Source organism: Hipposideros armiger, unplaced genomic scaffold, assembly GCF_001890085.2.
Source record: "Hipposideros armiger isolate ML-2016 unplaced genomic scaffold, ASM189008v1 scaffold_681, whole genome shotgun sequence".
NCBI lineage: Eukaryota > Metazoa > Chordata > Mammalia > Chiroptera > Hipposideridae > Hipposideros > Hipposideros armiger.
Window position 1 is genome coordinate 559,135 of NW_017732031.1, and position 16,726 is coordinate 575,860.

General features: G+C 42.7%; 1 protein-coding gene across 1 annotated transcript in view; it reads right to left on the reverse strand.

Moving 5' to 3' along the window:
- The window catches only part of CADPS (calcium dependent secretion activator), a gene marked incomplete at its 5' end in the record, with an annotated part of 515,169 nt that overhangs the window by 238,696 nt on the left and 259,747 nt on the right, over positions 1-16,726 (reverse strand). The window contains 2 exons of the mRNA XM_019626511.1: positions 11,942-11,976; positions 14,124-14,154. Of these exons, the coding sequence (XP_019482056.1) occupies positions 11,942-11,976; positions 14,124-14,154 (66 nt within the window). The remainder of the gene's footprint in view (positions 1-11,941; positions 11,977-14,123; positions 14,155-16,726) is intronic.

Here is a 16,726-nt window from a genome sequence, read left to right on the forward strand (position 1 = left end):
TGTGTGTATGGGGGTGGGGAGGGAAAGGGGTAGAGCAAGAGAGAGAGAGAGAATACCTCTCTCTCTTGTGTCTCTTTTTATAAGGACATAATGCTATTTATGAGGGCACCACCCTCATGACCTAATTACCACCCAAAGCCCCACCTCTAAATACCAACATATGGGGGATGAGAGATTCAACCTATGAAATTTGGGGGGAAACAAACATTCAATTCATAATAATCTGTCCCTGGAAATCCAAAATTCATGTCCCTCTCACAGGCAAACTATGTTCATTCCATCCCATCAGCTCCCAAGAAAGTCCAAAGTCTCATGGAACTATCACAAAGCCCCGGGCTTGGCCCCTGATTTATCTGTAATAATGGATCGTGTTACAGCACATCTCCTGTGTAATTCCATGCTTTTGTTTACTGTCAACAACATTCATTAACTGCTGACTATAGCCTAGACATGATGCTGCAGACATCATCTGTTTGAATCCTTGCAACAACCCTAAGGTGTGGGCATGACTAATTCTCTTTTACAGGTGAAGTGCTCTCAAGACTCTCCAAAACTGAGGGCATTTTTTAAGTGTTTAATCCTACAGATATTGATCATAACATGTGTTCTATCTATATATTGTTATTGTTTTCAAAATTTATTAAAATTGAGTAAACGTAGGCACATGGTTTTAATTAGAAGTATTTTTTATTCAAATGTCCCTCTAACCCTTTAAAAAGTCCTGCAGAAAAAACACAGACCTCTTGAATTTTATGATTTTATGATTCCCTGGCACCCTGAGAAAAGATGCACAATTGATCTCTCGATAAACATTAATTGATAATCTACTCTTTGTACACCACAATGTTAAGATTTGAGGTGCTACAGGGATGTCTGCCTTTCAGTTTCTGTCCTAGTTCATTTGAAAAACTGAATGATTACCTGAACAATTAAAGAATTGCACAGAGGAACTAAACAGTTTAATATAGTCCAAGAGCTGCCCCAAGGCAGAAGACAGTGAGCTAATAAATGAATAATAAAGGTAATGAACACTGGTTCAGAGTAGAATGACACTGATGTGGTGGCAGTGACTTGGGAGGCCATCATGGCGGGAGTGTGGATGAGAATGGGTCTGAAGAATGCATAAAATCCGGATGGGCAGAGGGACTCTATTAGGGAGGGGAGTTTGAATGCAATTGTTACTAAAAACCCTTCAGTATTTTCCTTTGCTCTCAGGATAAATTTCAAACCCTGTGCTCATTTATTCAATAAGTACTTATCAAGCACCTACTGTGCTTGGAGTTATTACAGACATGGTCCCTGTTTTCACCAGCTCATAGGCCGGTGGGGCAGCCCCAAATGGAACGAGGGCATGCGTGATGATATTGATGAAGGGAAAAGTCGAGGGTCTACAGGATGATATAACATGGGAGACTATTTAATATGAGGATGAGAGAGGAGGAGGTGCTCAGTAGCTCTGTAATAGCATCTAACATACATGGAGCCAGTTCTTCACTGTCACAGAAAAGTGTTGGCAATTATGGAGGGTGGCCAACTTAGGCTGCTGGATAAAGGGTAGAGATTTGTAGGTTTGGTATGATGAGTGAGCTATCCCAGAGCAGGCAATGTTGGCCCAGGGGAAACTGGAGAAGTAGTAAAGTTTATGGACATCTGTTACGTTGGCCTGCTCTCTGGGTGCCCACTCTTGCCTCTGTGTGAGTGCTAGCATTCCAGTTCTTCCTGGGGAACCACCTCTCCCTGACCTGGGTTCATAGGGTTTGGGTGAAGCGGATCCCACTCCTGAATTGAGAGGTGGCCCTTCTTGCCACTGCATTTCCTGGGCTATGATGGCTGGATCGGGGGTAGATACCTGACTCAGTTGATTCCATGAGAATCAGCCACAAGACTGGCTAAACACACAGGGAAGAAGAAGCCTTTTCTGTTGGGGCTACCACACTCATAGAATGTCACCCATGAACCGTTGGCAGCAACCAGTCGGCTTCCATGAGGGAAGACGCTGCCTGAGAAGGAAGACAGCCCAGAGGAAAGAACTGAGAGAGGGAGAGGCAAGTTCTTGATGACATCATTTGCGCATCTGGACCCAGCCGTGCCTGTAGCCTTAGGCTCTTCAGTTGCGCAGAATGTTGAAATCCTTTCTCAGTCTAAACCAGTTAGGATTAGGGTTCTCCTAATTGAAACAGAAGAAGGCTTTAGTAAAGCCAAGCCCCATCCATCTGCATTTCTTCACCTGCCTCCTCCTTCCCATTTGCTTCCCATATCCCATACGTGTTCTTCCAGATGCCTGTTGCCTTCTACTCAGCGCCTGACATTTTCCCCCTTCCAATTGGGCCAGCACTGCTTCACTATCTGAACATTTCTTGAGAACTCCTCTTAATCAAACCTTACTTGTCCTGAGTTCTATTCCTTCAGGTTCCTAACAGAATACAGACTAGTCGGAAAACCCCAAATTTCCTTTATCTATTTATTTGTCTCATTTATTGGCACTTAGTAGGTCCAGGCACTGTATTAGACACTTTGATTATTAGATAGGAAAGGTCTCTGCTCTAATGGATTCGTCATACAATAATCGAATCTACTTTAGGCATTGATGACTAGGGATGGTCTAATCCAGGGGTTGCCAAACTGTCCCGTGGGCCAAACCTGGCTTGCTGCCTGCTTTTGTAAGTACAGTCTTACTGGGGGCAAATCCACGCCCATTTATTTACACATCATGTGTGGCTCCTTTCACACTAGAATGGCAGAGTCAAGTAGTTGTGACAAAGACTGGATGGCTTGCAAACCTGAAGTATTTGCTATCTGGCCCTTTACAAAACATTTGCTGACCCCTGGTGTCTAACCTGTTTCCTCTGCAGCATAAATGAGATCCCAGGAGATCTGGTATTTCAACTCAGTTCTTTTCAATGGTGGAGGTAAAAAAAAAGGGTATACTTGAACTCCCAGGAAATTGGTGGCACTGTCTGAAATGCTACTCTGTAAACTGCAAGCACCACATGTATTCGAAGGATTCTGATTTAAAAACTCCACACATTTTGCATTTTACCCCATGACATAGTGGTTTGTTTCAATATAAAATTAATGTTTCAGATTTTCCCAATAAGTTGATACGACAGGAAGATGCTTCCTGTTGAACTCTGTGACCTTAGGTTCCATGCATGTTCTAGCTAGAAAAGCTCTGCCTGTTTTCAAATTAATATGAACCTGATGCGGGTTTTTCAAGTCAAAGCTTAGAGGAGAGGAGGTCTTTTCCAGTCCCCGCAGCCACTCTGTCTTCTAGGAAAGAGGTAACAGCAGTCCAGAAAGGCCAGTGCTTCTCCTAGCATCTGTCCCTTCTGCCTCTTTGGAGTACTGGAATTTATAAGAGTCTGAAAAAAGTTTTTGGTGTACTATTTTTTTTTTTTAGTTTTTATGAAGCATTCCAGTTTTCCTCATGTGAGAAAACATTTAGATATTACTCATTGGGCTGTTTTATGCCCTGGCCCCTAGTGATGTCTCTTTGTGGGGCTCTGTTGGAGCCCATCAATATATTACTTGTGGCCAGAGGCTGTTTAAGGATACATCTCTTGGTCCAAGGTTATAAGTTTGGATTCTTTGGTTGCCTTTATTTACTTGTTTGGCATGTTTGGTAGTAGAAAAATTGTTTTGTGCTGTTGGAGCATTGCATTTGTTATTGTACAAAAACGTGTTCATTATTTACTGGGTGTTATAGATTTTTTTTCCCACTCTTGCAGAACTGGGACACGTTCACATTATTAGGTTTTATTTAACCTTATTGGAAAGAGAATCACTTAGCCGGACAGATCCAGCCCCCTTCTCTTGGCAGAGCATGGATGGCAAGTAGGGAAGAAGGACTGTTGCCATTTAGGTACGTCTGATGATTCACTCATTAAAGACATTGAGTGAGGGCCTACTATGTGGCAGGTCTGTGTTGAGCACTTTGCCTGTAGGAGCTCATTGAATTAGTACCACAGTCATTGTGAAGTGGAGCTTTCAGTCCCGTTTTACAGGTGAAGACATCGGAACACTCAGTAGACCTCACTGTGCTAAGTAGTTACACACAGTACCCTGCTTCATTATCACAGCAGCCTTACGTAGCAGGTCCTATCCTTACTGTTATGTAAAGAGCAGGAAACCAAGGCTCAGAGACATTAGAGAACCCACTGCAGGTTGCCAGGCTAGTAAAGAGTGAAGCTGAGATTCAAGCCCAGGCATTTTTTAAACACCTGTGCTAATCCACGTGGCCCTAGTTGTTGGCTGTGGGACTGGGCACAAATGCAGCACCCTCTGAAACCAATGCCCGGCTCCCCGACATTGCTGGCCTCCACAGCCAGCCAGAGCGGCCTCCAGACTGGTGCCCCTGGCAGGGGACCCGCCTTCCAGAATGGAAGCAGAACCCAGCCTGCGGTGCCTCTTTCAGAATGCAGGGGGTTCATTAGAAGGAACTGTGGACTGAAAGTTGGGAGGCTCAGGTTCCAGCTCCTGGTTTATTCTGAGCATCTCTGAGCAAGACCCTGCTCTCTCTGGCCGGAAGTGAGAGGGTTGGGCAGGATAAACTCAACACCCGCTCCTGGGTCCGGCATCTTTGTTTCTGTCATTTCCTCTCTGCCCAAGGTGTTGTACACGTTCCTGTGAAACTTGTGTGAATACAAAGTACAGACAAATCTCTGGATGCGGGGGAGCCAGAGAGCTCTGAAAGTGGGCTTTGAACGTCACATTCTGGGAACCTCTGGGATGGACTGTCACTCCTGTGTCCAGAGGACAATTACCCAGGTGGTAGAACAGAACACAGGTGGCAGAGGAGCAAAAAGAGGCAGCTGGTGTGAGAAGGGGATTATAGGATGTCAAGATTTGAGGATGGCACCCAGGCAGATCAGCGCCAGCCTCCAAGGCGTGGAGATGCTTCCTTGGCTGGCAGAATCCCAACGACCAAAGCGCCCCTTTCCTCACGCCCAGGGGTGACCTCATTCTCCCCAAGCTCCATAGTCCTACTCCCACTGGACCTTTCCCAAGAAGCTGTAATCAGCAATTCCTTTCTGTCCCTTTCCTCTCCTACTAAAGTCCCACTTGCCCCCGATACAAGTCCCACCTCCTCTGTGCACCTTTCTAAATAACTCTGCTCTCATTCTTTCTCCCTTCTTCTACAGTCACCACTACCCTGTGGGGTTTCTTTAATTGCTTCCCTTGTGTTGGTTTCAGCTTGGAACTGGTGTGTATCCCCAGAGAACTGGGCCCAGGGCTGTATGCCGAGCAGGGACTCCCCACATCCCAGAGGGTCCGGGGTGTGAGAGGGAGATGAAATGGAGTTAAATGTACCTGACTGCTGGTCTCCTCCTGCTCTCCACAACAAATGTTTATTGCATTTCTGCTGTGTGGCAGGCTGAGTTCCTGGTGCAAAGAATATGTCACAGGACACAAGACGGACACAGATCTGGGACTTGTGTCCCATGCCTCCTTTTAGTTTTTTTTTTTTTTTCTGAGCCCTTAAAACTTCTTCCAAAAACTGAGCAATCCTGCCAGATATGAAAACAGTACATATCTGATCTGTTTCCCAGAACATGGTAATTATAGGCTTTCCTATTTGAGCTAGGATTTTAAAGGTAGCGAGCCAGCCTTGATAAAATAAGAAATATGAAAAACTCTTACAAATGGAAAGGGCCAAACATTAAGTGCTGGTATTTTCAGGGATCCTGGTTTCTTTTTTTTAAATATAATTCTTTGTTGTTTATCCCTGAGCTGGGCTGTGAGGATGCACCGGCCCGTTAAATCATTTGTTCACTGATAAAAGCTGAGACACAAATAAAAGTCTCTGGAAGTCCAGGAGAAAAGGAAGTTGTGATAGGATTTAGCCACTAGATGGCAATCCCAGGCTGTAAATGCTTCCCCAATGTTGGCAATAGCAGATTTCCAAGGAGCGCTTCACTATAATTCAACTATGGTGCGTTTTATAATCCAGTGTTCCTAAGTACATTTCCATTTGCTGTAGAAATAGTTCAGCTGATTTGGAAATGTTGAAGCACACACTAGGCTGTTTGCATTCTTAACTACTTTGTTAATCAACCAAGTAGAGTTAATTGATAATAAAGAGGAACTGTAGCTAGGGTTGACATTCTAATATAATTTATAAATGTACCTTGGTTATTTTTTTAAAATGGTCCTTGATTCTGCTTTATATAAAAGCATAATAGTGTTATGAAAGGGAAGTGTATCTCAAGACAATTCTATCTCCCTTCTCTAGGAGTGGGCCCCCATAGGTGGGGTGGAGATGGGGCTCCAATGGTTACGAATATGCCAGCTGGCTCTGCCCGTTGCTCAGAGCTGACTGTGACAGAGAAAGACACAAGGTCGAAGCACTGCCATTCAAGGTCTCATACTTTGAAGAATATGAAACTTAGATCAGGGAGATGGAGAGGCAAGGAACTGAGTTTTTGAATGGAAAGTGCCATTGGATTATTCTTTATTGGTTGGTAATAACTCTCTAGTATTTCATTAATACTGAAATGCTATCCCTCCGTCTCCTCTGATTGAATCAGTCAGTCAGGTTCCATCCCTGGACACAACCAGGAAAAGGACTAGACTGGAATAGATTTCTATTTATTTTTGCCATGTAAGAAGATAATAGGACTTAAGAATGAAATCCTAAATTGATTTACAATAAGTCCCTAGCTTTCTTGCTAGCTAGTGTGCCTTGGTCACTATTTGTCAACAATATGAGGAGTGTTTGATCCTGGACTGTTAGATCGTTTTTCTGAGTTAACCACCAGGCAACCAGACTTTTCTATATAGCCTTTCACTAACGATGCTGCCCACGAGGCCAATGAACACAAGCTGTAACTTTCCACAGCTGAACCATCATTTTCTGAAACCGCTCTTTCAGCCAGAAGAAATAAATTAAAATGGTTTGATATCACAGACAAAAAGGACTATTAGCTAAATCAATGGTTCTCAACTGGGAGTGGCTTTGCCTTCTCCTTCCAGGGACATTCCACAATGTCTGTTGACATTTTTTTTTGGTTGTCACAACCAGGGGTAGGGATGCTATTGGCATCTATCTACTCTGCTTATATTTATAGACTTTGTTCTCTTTGCTTCTTCTTTTGGTAAATTTTAAGAACCCTTTAGAACTATTTAGAACCCAGGGAGGCTGCTAAACATCCTACAATGCACAGGACAAGCATTAACTGGCCCCAAATGGTAATAGTGGTGAGGTTGAGACATGCTGGCCTCAAATCTTTCACCTTCATCTAGTGGTATGAAAATTTTAGGTACTTCTAAGAGATTCACAGCATGGAAGTGATTGGCTGCCATGGCTGTTCGGGGAGGATGAAATGTTTGGTCTCTGAAACTCTCTGTGCTTCCCGTTCTTCCTTCCTATCCCCACCCCAGTGTATTTGCACACGCTTCCCAGCTCCAGCTGTTTGAGAATTGCATCAGGCCACTCATCTGCCATCAAAAACAGAATCCAAAAATGCAAATGACTTATTCTCGGCTAAGTACACAGCTGTGCAAAGAATCCTTTAAACCAGGGCTGGTAATACGTTTTTTTGAAAGGTAACTATTCCAAAACTTCGTCAGCCTCTTAAAGAGTCCCTTAAAAAGAAAAAAATCTCTTGTTGGGAGATAAAGTTGCCCATATCTTTTCAGATGAACATAGTTCTTGCTTTACTGAGACTTTGGAAATTCCCAGACAGGTTTGTTCAACTTCTTTGTATTTTCAAGTTCCCATTTCATAGGGTAAGTTACCTGAATGGACTGAGCCTCACTTTTTCTCATCTGTAAATGGGGATGGAAATCCCTACTTCACAGAATTGTTCTGAGGTAGGTGTGCACGAGTGTCTAGCTCAGGATGCGTCTTTCTGGCTCCCTCTCCACACACGGGTGTGGCCTCCAGTAGCTATGTCTGTGGTATATGAACTCGCCCTCTTGGCCATAGCTGACCAGTCCAGGGATGAGCACCTGAACCAGGCTGAGCCCATCCAATTTCCTCATTCCAGAATTTGATACTTAGAATGGAGGAGACTAGAAACAGGTAACCGCTGGAGCTGGGTCACATTCATGGCCATTCATGAGTATTCTTTCTCCAGTATTCATGTTGTCCCTTCTAAAAAAAGTTGTTCTGGTTTCTTTAAGTTCTGTCCCCTTTGTTCAATTTTCAAGGCTCTTTCTTTTTTGCCTTTGCTCAGCCTATATTTATAGATTTTATTCTTTTCTCTTCCCTTTTTTATACCTTTTTAGAACCTATGTTCCTCACCCAGTCCTGCACCTCTGAGACTGTAGGCATTGGTGGACACAGCTTCCTTTTGCTGGAATGCCCTTCCTACCAACCCTGCACTTGCAAGCCCTTCATAGCCAAATTCAAGGGCCATTTCAAAAGCCATTGCCCCCAGGAGCATTCTTTCATTTTCCCAACAAGAAGGAACATGCAGTTCTCAGAAGGAAATCTTTCTATTTCATATTCACTATTAATGTACACGCCTGCCCTGTGAGTGTGCATGCCTCCTGAGGGCACGGTCTCGGCTTTTCATTTCCTCATCTTTGGCACCTAGTAGTGTTTTACACACTGTAGATACTCAATTGAAATCTATCAAATTAAGAATTATTCATTGTATTTCTTTGTGGCCTGGGGACTTCTTCCATAATTGTCATCTTACCTATTTTAAGGCTGTAACAAAATGTTGATGTATTTAAAAATAAAATTCAGAGAAAAGTGGGACCAACTTCAAATGTTTCCTTCTCTTTGGGGCTTTCTTTGGTTTTTCCCATCAAGAATTGACACTTCATTTGATATTTTACTCTGATAATTCAGGAGACAAAGCCAGCTACGGAGAAAAATGTTTTCTTTCGTCTAATGGCTGTCTGCATTCAACAATATCACTAATTAACTGTTTCTCATTCACTTCACTTTGCAAGCTGGCATGGAAAGATTTATTGAGCAGAAAAGAAACTATGGAATGTTCTAGGATGAATGCAAAACAGAGAAATTCAGAGTATAGTTAAACAATTTAATGAACAGAGACTGAGCGTTCTGATTCTCAAAATGCAGATGTGATATTCTGGAGATGATTTTAGGTGGCACAGAGATGGGGCACCAAATGGCCATGGAAGACAACCGTTATCTTCCATTCCTTCTGATTACCTCGAGGAAAAAGTCTCAGGGTGGCAGAGGAATGTCTTAAATTTGCGCCTCCTCTTTCATTTTAAAGAGAGAGGACAGTTTGTTGACATTTGGAGTCTCCTTTTGAAGGAACAGAATCCACCTAGAACTTACTAACATTGTTTTATTTTCACTGAAGTTGTTTTTATGGCTAATCTCTATTTACCATCAGGCAGAAAAAAATCCCTTTAAAATCTAAGTTTAAAAATGGAAGTAGCTTTAAAGAAAAATAAACAAACAATACTACCGGTGGTATGCGGGTATGGTGTGAGGGTGGTCAGGAGTGACTAAAGTTTTAGAAAGATGTAGCTAGTGCTATACACTGTACATTTAACTGCAGTTAATGTGAAAGATATCTTGGATTTGCAAAAGGGAGGGTGATTGACAAATAGATATATGTCCTAATTCTTCTCAAAGCCATATTTGAACTAGATTTTTCTATGAAAATTCATCATTAATATGTATATATAAGGACTTATTCTTACATAATGTTAAGTCTTTAATTCCTCTGAATCATTTCCATGTTACATTTTACTTTCCAGTTGTGTGTGTGTGTGTGTGTGTGTGTACATTCAAAAGAACAGAACAGCAAACATTAACTGTCACATTCTGATTGTGACAAACTATGCAAACGTCTGCCTAATCCAATTATTCTATATAATTAAAGCAGTTAGTTTTAAATTACAACTGAGCTCCATTTTAAGAGGAAAATAATAAATCTCTCTTTTTAATTTTCTAGTGCCTTGGTTTTATCCAGCTTTGCAAATTGTGCTTATGGCCTGTCTATAAAAATAAACCTAAATGTAAATTATGATTTAAATCCCCATGGGCAAGCTGTTCTACTTTATTTGTTAGAAAGCAAATAAGACCTACTTTATGGCCTGTTTACTGAACGGAAAATTTTCCAACCAAGGGATTTAAAAGACCTCAACTATATTGATGTTGCAACTATAGAAATTACTAAACAGAGCAATGCTCTCAGGATAATCTAAGGATCTTTAAAACAAACCATTATCTGATGTTTTTCTTTTAAATCATATGGTGATATGGAATTAAAAAATGTATATATACACATGACTATGTTCACCATTTAAGCTATTGTTTAAGCAATCTATAAAGTCAGGAGACTCTAATCTGTGTGCTTTTTAGTAATTTAGCTTTGATCATGGAAGATCACTGAAGTACACACTTATGTATTCCCCTCTCCCCTCATCTGGACTGTCACCATCAGTGCTTTAAAAACCAGTGGGAAGAAATAGAATTCTCCCCATCCTTAAAAAGCCATTGTTATTTGAGGTTTAAAATATATTCAGTCTCAAACTGTCATGTGAAATTCGAATTGAGAAGCCCCAGGTAAGCAATGTGTTCAGAAATCAGTTGATCATTCCTTGCCCTGAGGTAGTTTTTGTAGGTACAATATCTCATGCTAATAATATCTAAATATTTAGGTCTTTATTGTAGGTGAAGTAGAGTGTCCCTCCTTCTCTCTTCAGATTTACAAATGAGGAAGAAACCAGTTGGGACCGTGCTGTGCTGTGTGACTCGCTCCCATGGGCATAACTAGGTTGGAGAGAAACTTGCCCTGACGTGACCAGAGGTAAGGCATGGAACCAGTTCCTGCTGCAACAGAGAACACTGCCTAAGCTGCAGTCACTCTTGGGGAGGATGGTGGGGATGGGGGCATGACATAGACGTGGCAGGCTGCAGAGTAGAACATCAAGCAATCATTTTCTTCTAGACTCAGAAAAAGCATACAAAAGCTCAAGAGAATTAGGGAGATCTTAATATAGGGACATCTCTGAATCTTCTGTGTTTTTTGTGTGCAAAACTTAGTAACTAATTTACAATCCCACCAACAGTTCAGGACAGCTCCCTTTTCTCCATGATGCCTGGTGAGTACTAACTTATCAGGGGGATCACTTCATTAATTATATAAATATCTAACCACTATGTTGTACACCTGAAACAAAATTAAAATAATACAGAGAGTGCCAAAAAAATGTATACACACTTTAAGAAAGGAAAGTTGTATTAAAATTATCATACTCAATATATACCAATAACAAAAGATGAATACAAGTCATGTTTGACTTCTGCAATTACAAGAGGTGCTCAAAGTGGTTACCATCAGCGTCCAGACACTTCTGATTATGGCGAACTACTGCTTGAGCAACGTTGACTGAAGTGTCCACTTGTATACATTTTTTTGGCACCCCTGGTATTTAATGTCAACTATAATTTTTAAAAAAGAACGTTATGCCCACCTTTAATGTTTTACAATATGCACTAAATTGTATCATAAAGCAAATTAAAAAATCTCAGACACACAAAAATTAAAGATGCAAGATGAAACAAAAATTTAGCAACTAACCACTAGCCGCATGCTTCGTACGGCAACTTAGGAAATAGCAGCTCAACTATCTGCTCAAATCCCAAACCTAGATGCTACTCTGGATTCCTCTCTCACCCCCGCTACTTACACACACACACACACACACACACACACACACACACACACACACACTCACACAAAATCAACCATGAGCCTGTTTTGCATCATTCTCCATACCTATTTTTCTTCTTTGTCAATAAAGTCTAAGACACCATCACCTCTGCTTGGATGGCTACAATAACCTCCATACTAGACTCCCTGCTCTTTTTTTTTTTCTTCATGCAGGAGTCGAACCAGTAACCTTGCTGTTAAGAGCACACGCTCTATCCACTGAGCCATCTGAGCGGCAGCTCAGCTCAAGGTGCCGAGTTCAATCCCAGCCGCGGGTGGGTGTAGCCCACCATTGAACAGGCAATCTTGTAATTAGGAGCATGTGCTCTCACCAGCTGAGCCATCCTGCCACCTGTGGGCAGCTTAGCGGCAGCTCAGCTTGGGCACAGCTCTGGCGAAGCTCACTGGCCCATGTGGGAATCGAACCAGCGACCCTGTTGCTCAGAGCTCATGCTCTTAAGCAAATTCTTAACCAAGTGAGCCACTTGGCGGGCCCTTGACTCCCTGTTCTTTTTAAAAAACATGGATGAAATTATTTCCCTGATAATTTTTTAAAATGGCAGCTTTATTGAGGTATAATTTATATACCATGAAATTCATTTCCTTTAAGTGTACAATTCAATGATTTTAAATAAATTTACAACACTGCACAACAACAGCTAAAATCCAAGTTTAGAATATAACCATCATCCCCAAAAGAGCCTTTGTGCCATTTTGCAGCTACTCCGTTCTGCAACCTTAGGCAACCACTAGTCTACTTTCCATCTCCATAGATTTGCCTTTCCTGGACATTCACATAAATGAGATCATGTAATATGGTGGTCCTTGGCATTGTGCTTCTTTTACATGTAACGTTTTTGAGGCTTATCAGTATTGCAGCATGCATCGGTACTTCATGCCTTTTTATTGACAAATAGCATGCCCATAAATGTAATTTCTGAAGCATAATAGTTAAACACCAGAAAGTCATCGCTCAACTTTGAATTAGAATATGACAAAGCTATTTAGTGCCCTGCTTCTCCCTCCAATCCTTAGCCCACCTAATAACTGGCATGGCGGCCGTCCTTTGTTTACCACTTTCTGATGAATCCCGTGGCCTTTCACATCAAATCCAAAGCCCTTTAAGTCCTTTCATTGCCAACAAGCCTCTACCTGATATGATCCTGTCTCTCTCTCTGATTACTTTCCCCTCCTCATATACTCTAGCCACAGTGTTCTCCTTTTTGTCCCTTGAACATCACAAGCTATTCCCATCTCCGGGACTTTAAACTTGCTCTTTTCTCCTCCTTAAATTGCTCTTCTGTTTGATCTTCAGGGGATTGGATCCTCAACACTAAAGTTTCAATTCTAATAGCACCTCCATAGGGATGGGTTTCCTGACCTGCCAATCTAAAGGGAATGTCTCCCCACCCAGTTGTTCCCCATCATGTCACCCTGTTTAATTGTTTTACATTACTCCGTGCTGTCTGCTGTCTTGTGATCTTCTGTGCTTACACACTTATTTTATGTCTTCCCCCACCAGCATATAGGTTCCCCAAGGGCAGGGACTGTGTCTGTCTGCCTCTTTGTTATATCCCTTGTGATAGGGCAGTGTCTGATTCATATTTTGATGTAAATGACTATTTATTGAATGAATAAGGAAAGAGGTTGGAATCAGAATGCGGAATAAACAGGTTAAATCAGGATGCCACCTGGGTCTGGAGATCTGGTACAGTCAGGCAGGAGGCCACATCAAACCACAGTCTTTGTTTTAGTTAAATGGATAATATTTTTGGATTTGTGCTTTCCCACTTTTTTTTTAAAATAAGTATTCCTAGGAAGACATTTTAATCACTTGTCCCTTGATTAAGTTTAACCCCATGCAGAGAAAGTATGTACTTCTGACAACACTTTGGGTCTAAAATATCAGGGCAGATACTGCTGGTTTGGAGTTTTGTGTCATTTACCCCCACTATGTAACCAGGTGTTTGATGTCTCTTTCAAGAGACTTGTGGTTTCAATCACCCCGGTGATCTAGGTTTAGAATTAAGCCCTATTAACAGCCTCTCTGCTTAGAGTGTCCTCAAAGTTATTTAGGGTATTTGGGGATTTTTTATATTTATACATCCATATTTTTTCTATATAAAATATTTTTCTTAGATCCTAGAAAAGTTTAGGTATTAGGTAATAAATTTGGCAGCTGATCTTAGGTTACATTAATTAAAGCCAGTGATATTAACTTTGGTCCCAGGACTTGCTTGGTGGACTCATTTTAATTTTAATGTAACATGTACAATATGGATATAGTGCCCTGATCCCTAATAGGGTAAAAAAATTGGGAGAGAATTAACAATTTTTAAAAAGGCTTATATTGTTAGCAGTTATTGCAAAAGACCTGGAAAATTCCTCCAGTGAGTTGTGTTTCTTCACGTGCATTGTCTCTCTCTCTATCCACTTTAATCCATGACTTTGTTTTCTCCTGATGCGTTAAACACCCAAGATCCTGAACAAATATAACTAAGACCTTAATTGTTCACCTCCATGTACGAACACCACAATGTAATCTGCTTGCTCAGTTACATGAAGTATCACTCTGCTGTTTACACAATAATTCTAATTGTGAAATGTTTTATGTATCCAGACAAATGGAGAGAATTGAGATTGCTCAGTGAGCCTGGAGAATGACCTTCATCCGAGCACAATGACTCGCTTGCTGTTTGTACACAAACAACTGAACGCATCTTAATCCCAGGCTCAAGTTCAAAAGTGGCAACAAATTCTCTGTGGCTGCCAGAGACAAAGATGGCATACTGATGGTGGGAGATGAAAAGACAGAGGGCCTCCAACAAATAAATTCAGTGACTGACTATCAGTCATACACTTTCCTACACAATATAGGACGATGGAGGGTGAATATAAGTATTCACTCAAATAGGGTGACCAACTGTCCCAGTTTACCCCAGGACACAGAGCTTTCATTGCGAAGACCAGAAAATCTTGGGCTAACCTTACACACCAACATGTAGGAAATACCTTGTTGTGAACTAATAATACCATTTCTAGGAATTTCTCCAAAAAAACAATCATAGATGAGTATATATAAAGATTTCCATAAAAGCTTACTTATCACGTGTATACATCAGTGGGTATGTGTGCACACACATTCAGAGAAACAGAAAAGCAAACTGGAAAACAACACCAAAACATGTGCAATCATCACTGCTGGGTATTGTGATCATGAGTAGTTAATTTTTCCTTACACTTTCCTTTATTTTTGGCAACAGACATATTATTTTTTTGATAAATCAAAAAACATCACACTTCCGGTAAAATGGTGGAATAGAAAGACGCTGTGCCGACTGCCTCCCAGGATCACACCAAAATTACAAACAATTTATAAAATATTCAACTTCGGAAGTTCCCTGGAACTTAGATGAGCAGAACCTCTAAACGAAGGACTTAAAGAGGAGGCCACGTCAAGTCCGGTAGGAGGGGTGGAGACAAGAGAGGGCGAACCCCGTGAGGGACACCTCAGCGGTGGGGAGTCTTCTCCAGTTGGGGGAGAGACCCTCCGGCCCCACACCAAGCTCACCAGCCCAGAGTTACTTTGCTGGGAAGAACAGTTCTACGATAGCTGGAAGTAGAAAATAGTGGGGACCCTCTTTGCTCAACTCGGTGAGGCTGAGGGCGGATGGAGGAACAGTGGAGCCAGAAAACTGACTCGCTTGCTGGTGAGCACTCACCCAGTTCCTGGTGGAGGGAGTAGCTGTGTGAGCGGGGCCCAGGAGCCTGCGGGAAGGACTGAACTTTGGTGCGTGAGCTGGAGGTTTTGGGACCATTGTTCCCCTGGTGTGGAGCTTGCACATGAGTACTGCACAGGAGGGTGCCATTTTTTCAGGGCTGGACCCTCCCACAGAGGCTCAGGTCCGGGACCGCATTGGTCTGCTGGAACTGGTGCAGGAGTGCGTGTGCGTGCACATGCGGCCTTGGATCCCCACCCTCCACACCGCTTGTGTTGCGTAGCCAAGGAAACTCCTGGCAGGCAAGCTCCAACTCCAACAGACTGCTTATTGAGACCCAGGAGTGTGCAACTTGCCTTAGGTCCCCAATTTCTGCACTGTGCGTGCAGAGTTGTCTGGGTGGCGATTGGCTGTCGGGCTGCTCAGCCTGATCTTCAAACAGTTGATTGGGAAAGGCTGAGACAGGGAGTTTTCCTGGGAGTGTAGAGTCGCGAGCTGTGCGCCTGCATGATTCGGCCAGGGCTTTCCTGGCGAGTTTGTGTGGGTTGGCTGCCGGTGCAGGAGTGCATGCTGCTCTGACTTGGTGGGCGCCACAGACCACATACTTGGGTGCCTTGGGGGCCTGCCCTGCCCACCTAGAGCTGTGTTGCCAGGGGCACCCTGAGGCCCTGGTCGCTGGCTCCTACCTCCGCAGGCCACAGAGGTTTTTTTGCAGCAGCAGACAGCCCGCAACAACCTGTGAGGACTTTTGGTGGTGAGCACGGTTCCAAAGCACACAGCACCTATTGTGGGAAGCTTACTTCAAATCTAGAGGGAAGTCGGCGCATGACACACTGAGCCCTTCCCCCCAACAGCTGGTGCTGAGTCGCCCAGAATCTCTATTGCTGAGCAAGTGGTCTACAGATTAAAGCGGGCAGAGAGCCCCTCTCCCCCTTTTGTTTTTCTTTTTTTTTCTTTTTCCTTTTTTTCCCCGTTTTTATCTTTTCCTTTTTATTTCTTTCTTTTATTTATTTATTTATTTTTGTCTTTCTAGGTGATGTAATACATTGAAGCAATCAGAGTGACAGCCAGAATGAAGAAACAAAGAAACAATTCCAAAGTAAAAGATCAGAAGAAACCTCAAGGGCCGGCCAAGTGGCACGTTGGTTAAGAGCTGGCTTGGGACGCCAGAGGGCCCTGGTTTGGATCCACATATGAGGGCCAGTGACACTGCCCTCTACAGCTAAGATGCTGAACAACAGCTCAACCTGGAGCTGGGATGCTATGAGTCGCCGGCGACGGCGTAGGCTGCAGCCCCTGTGGCAGTGGGTTGCCATGGGCTACCGTATGTAGCCAGCAGCCAGCATGAGCGGCCAG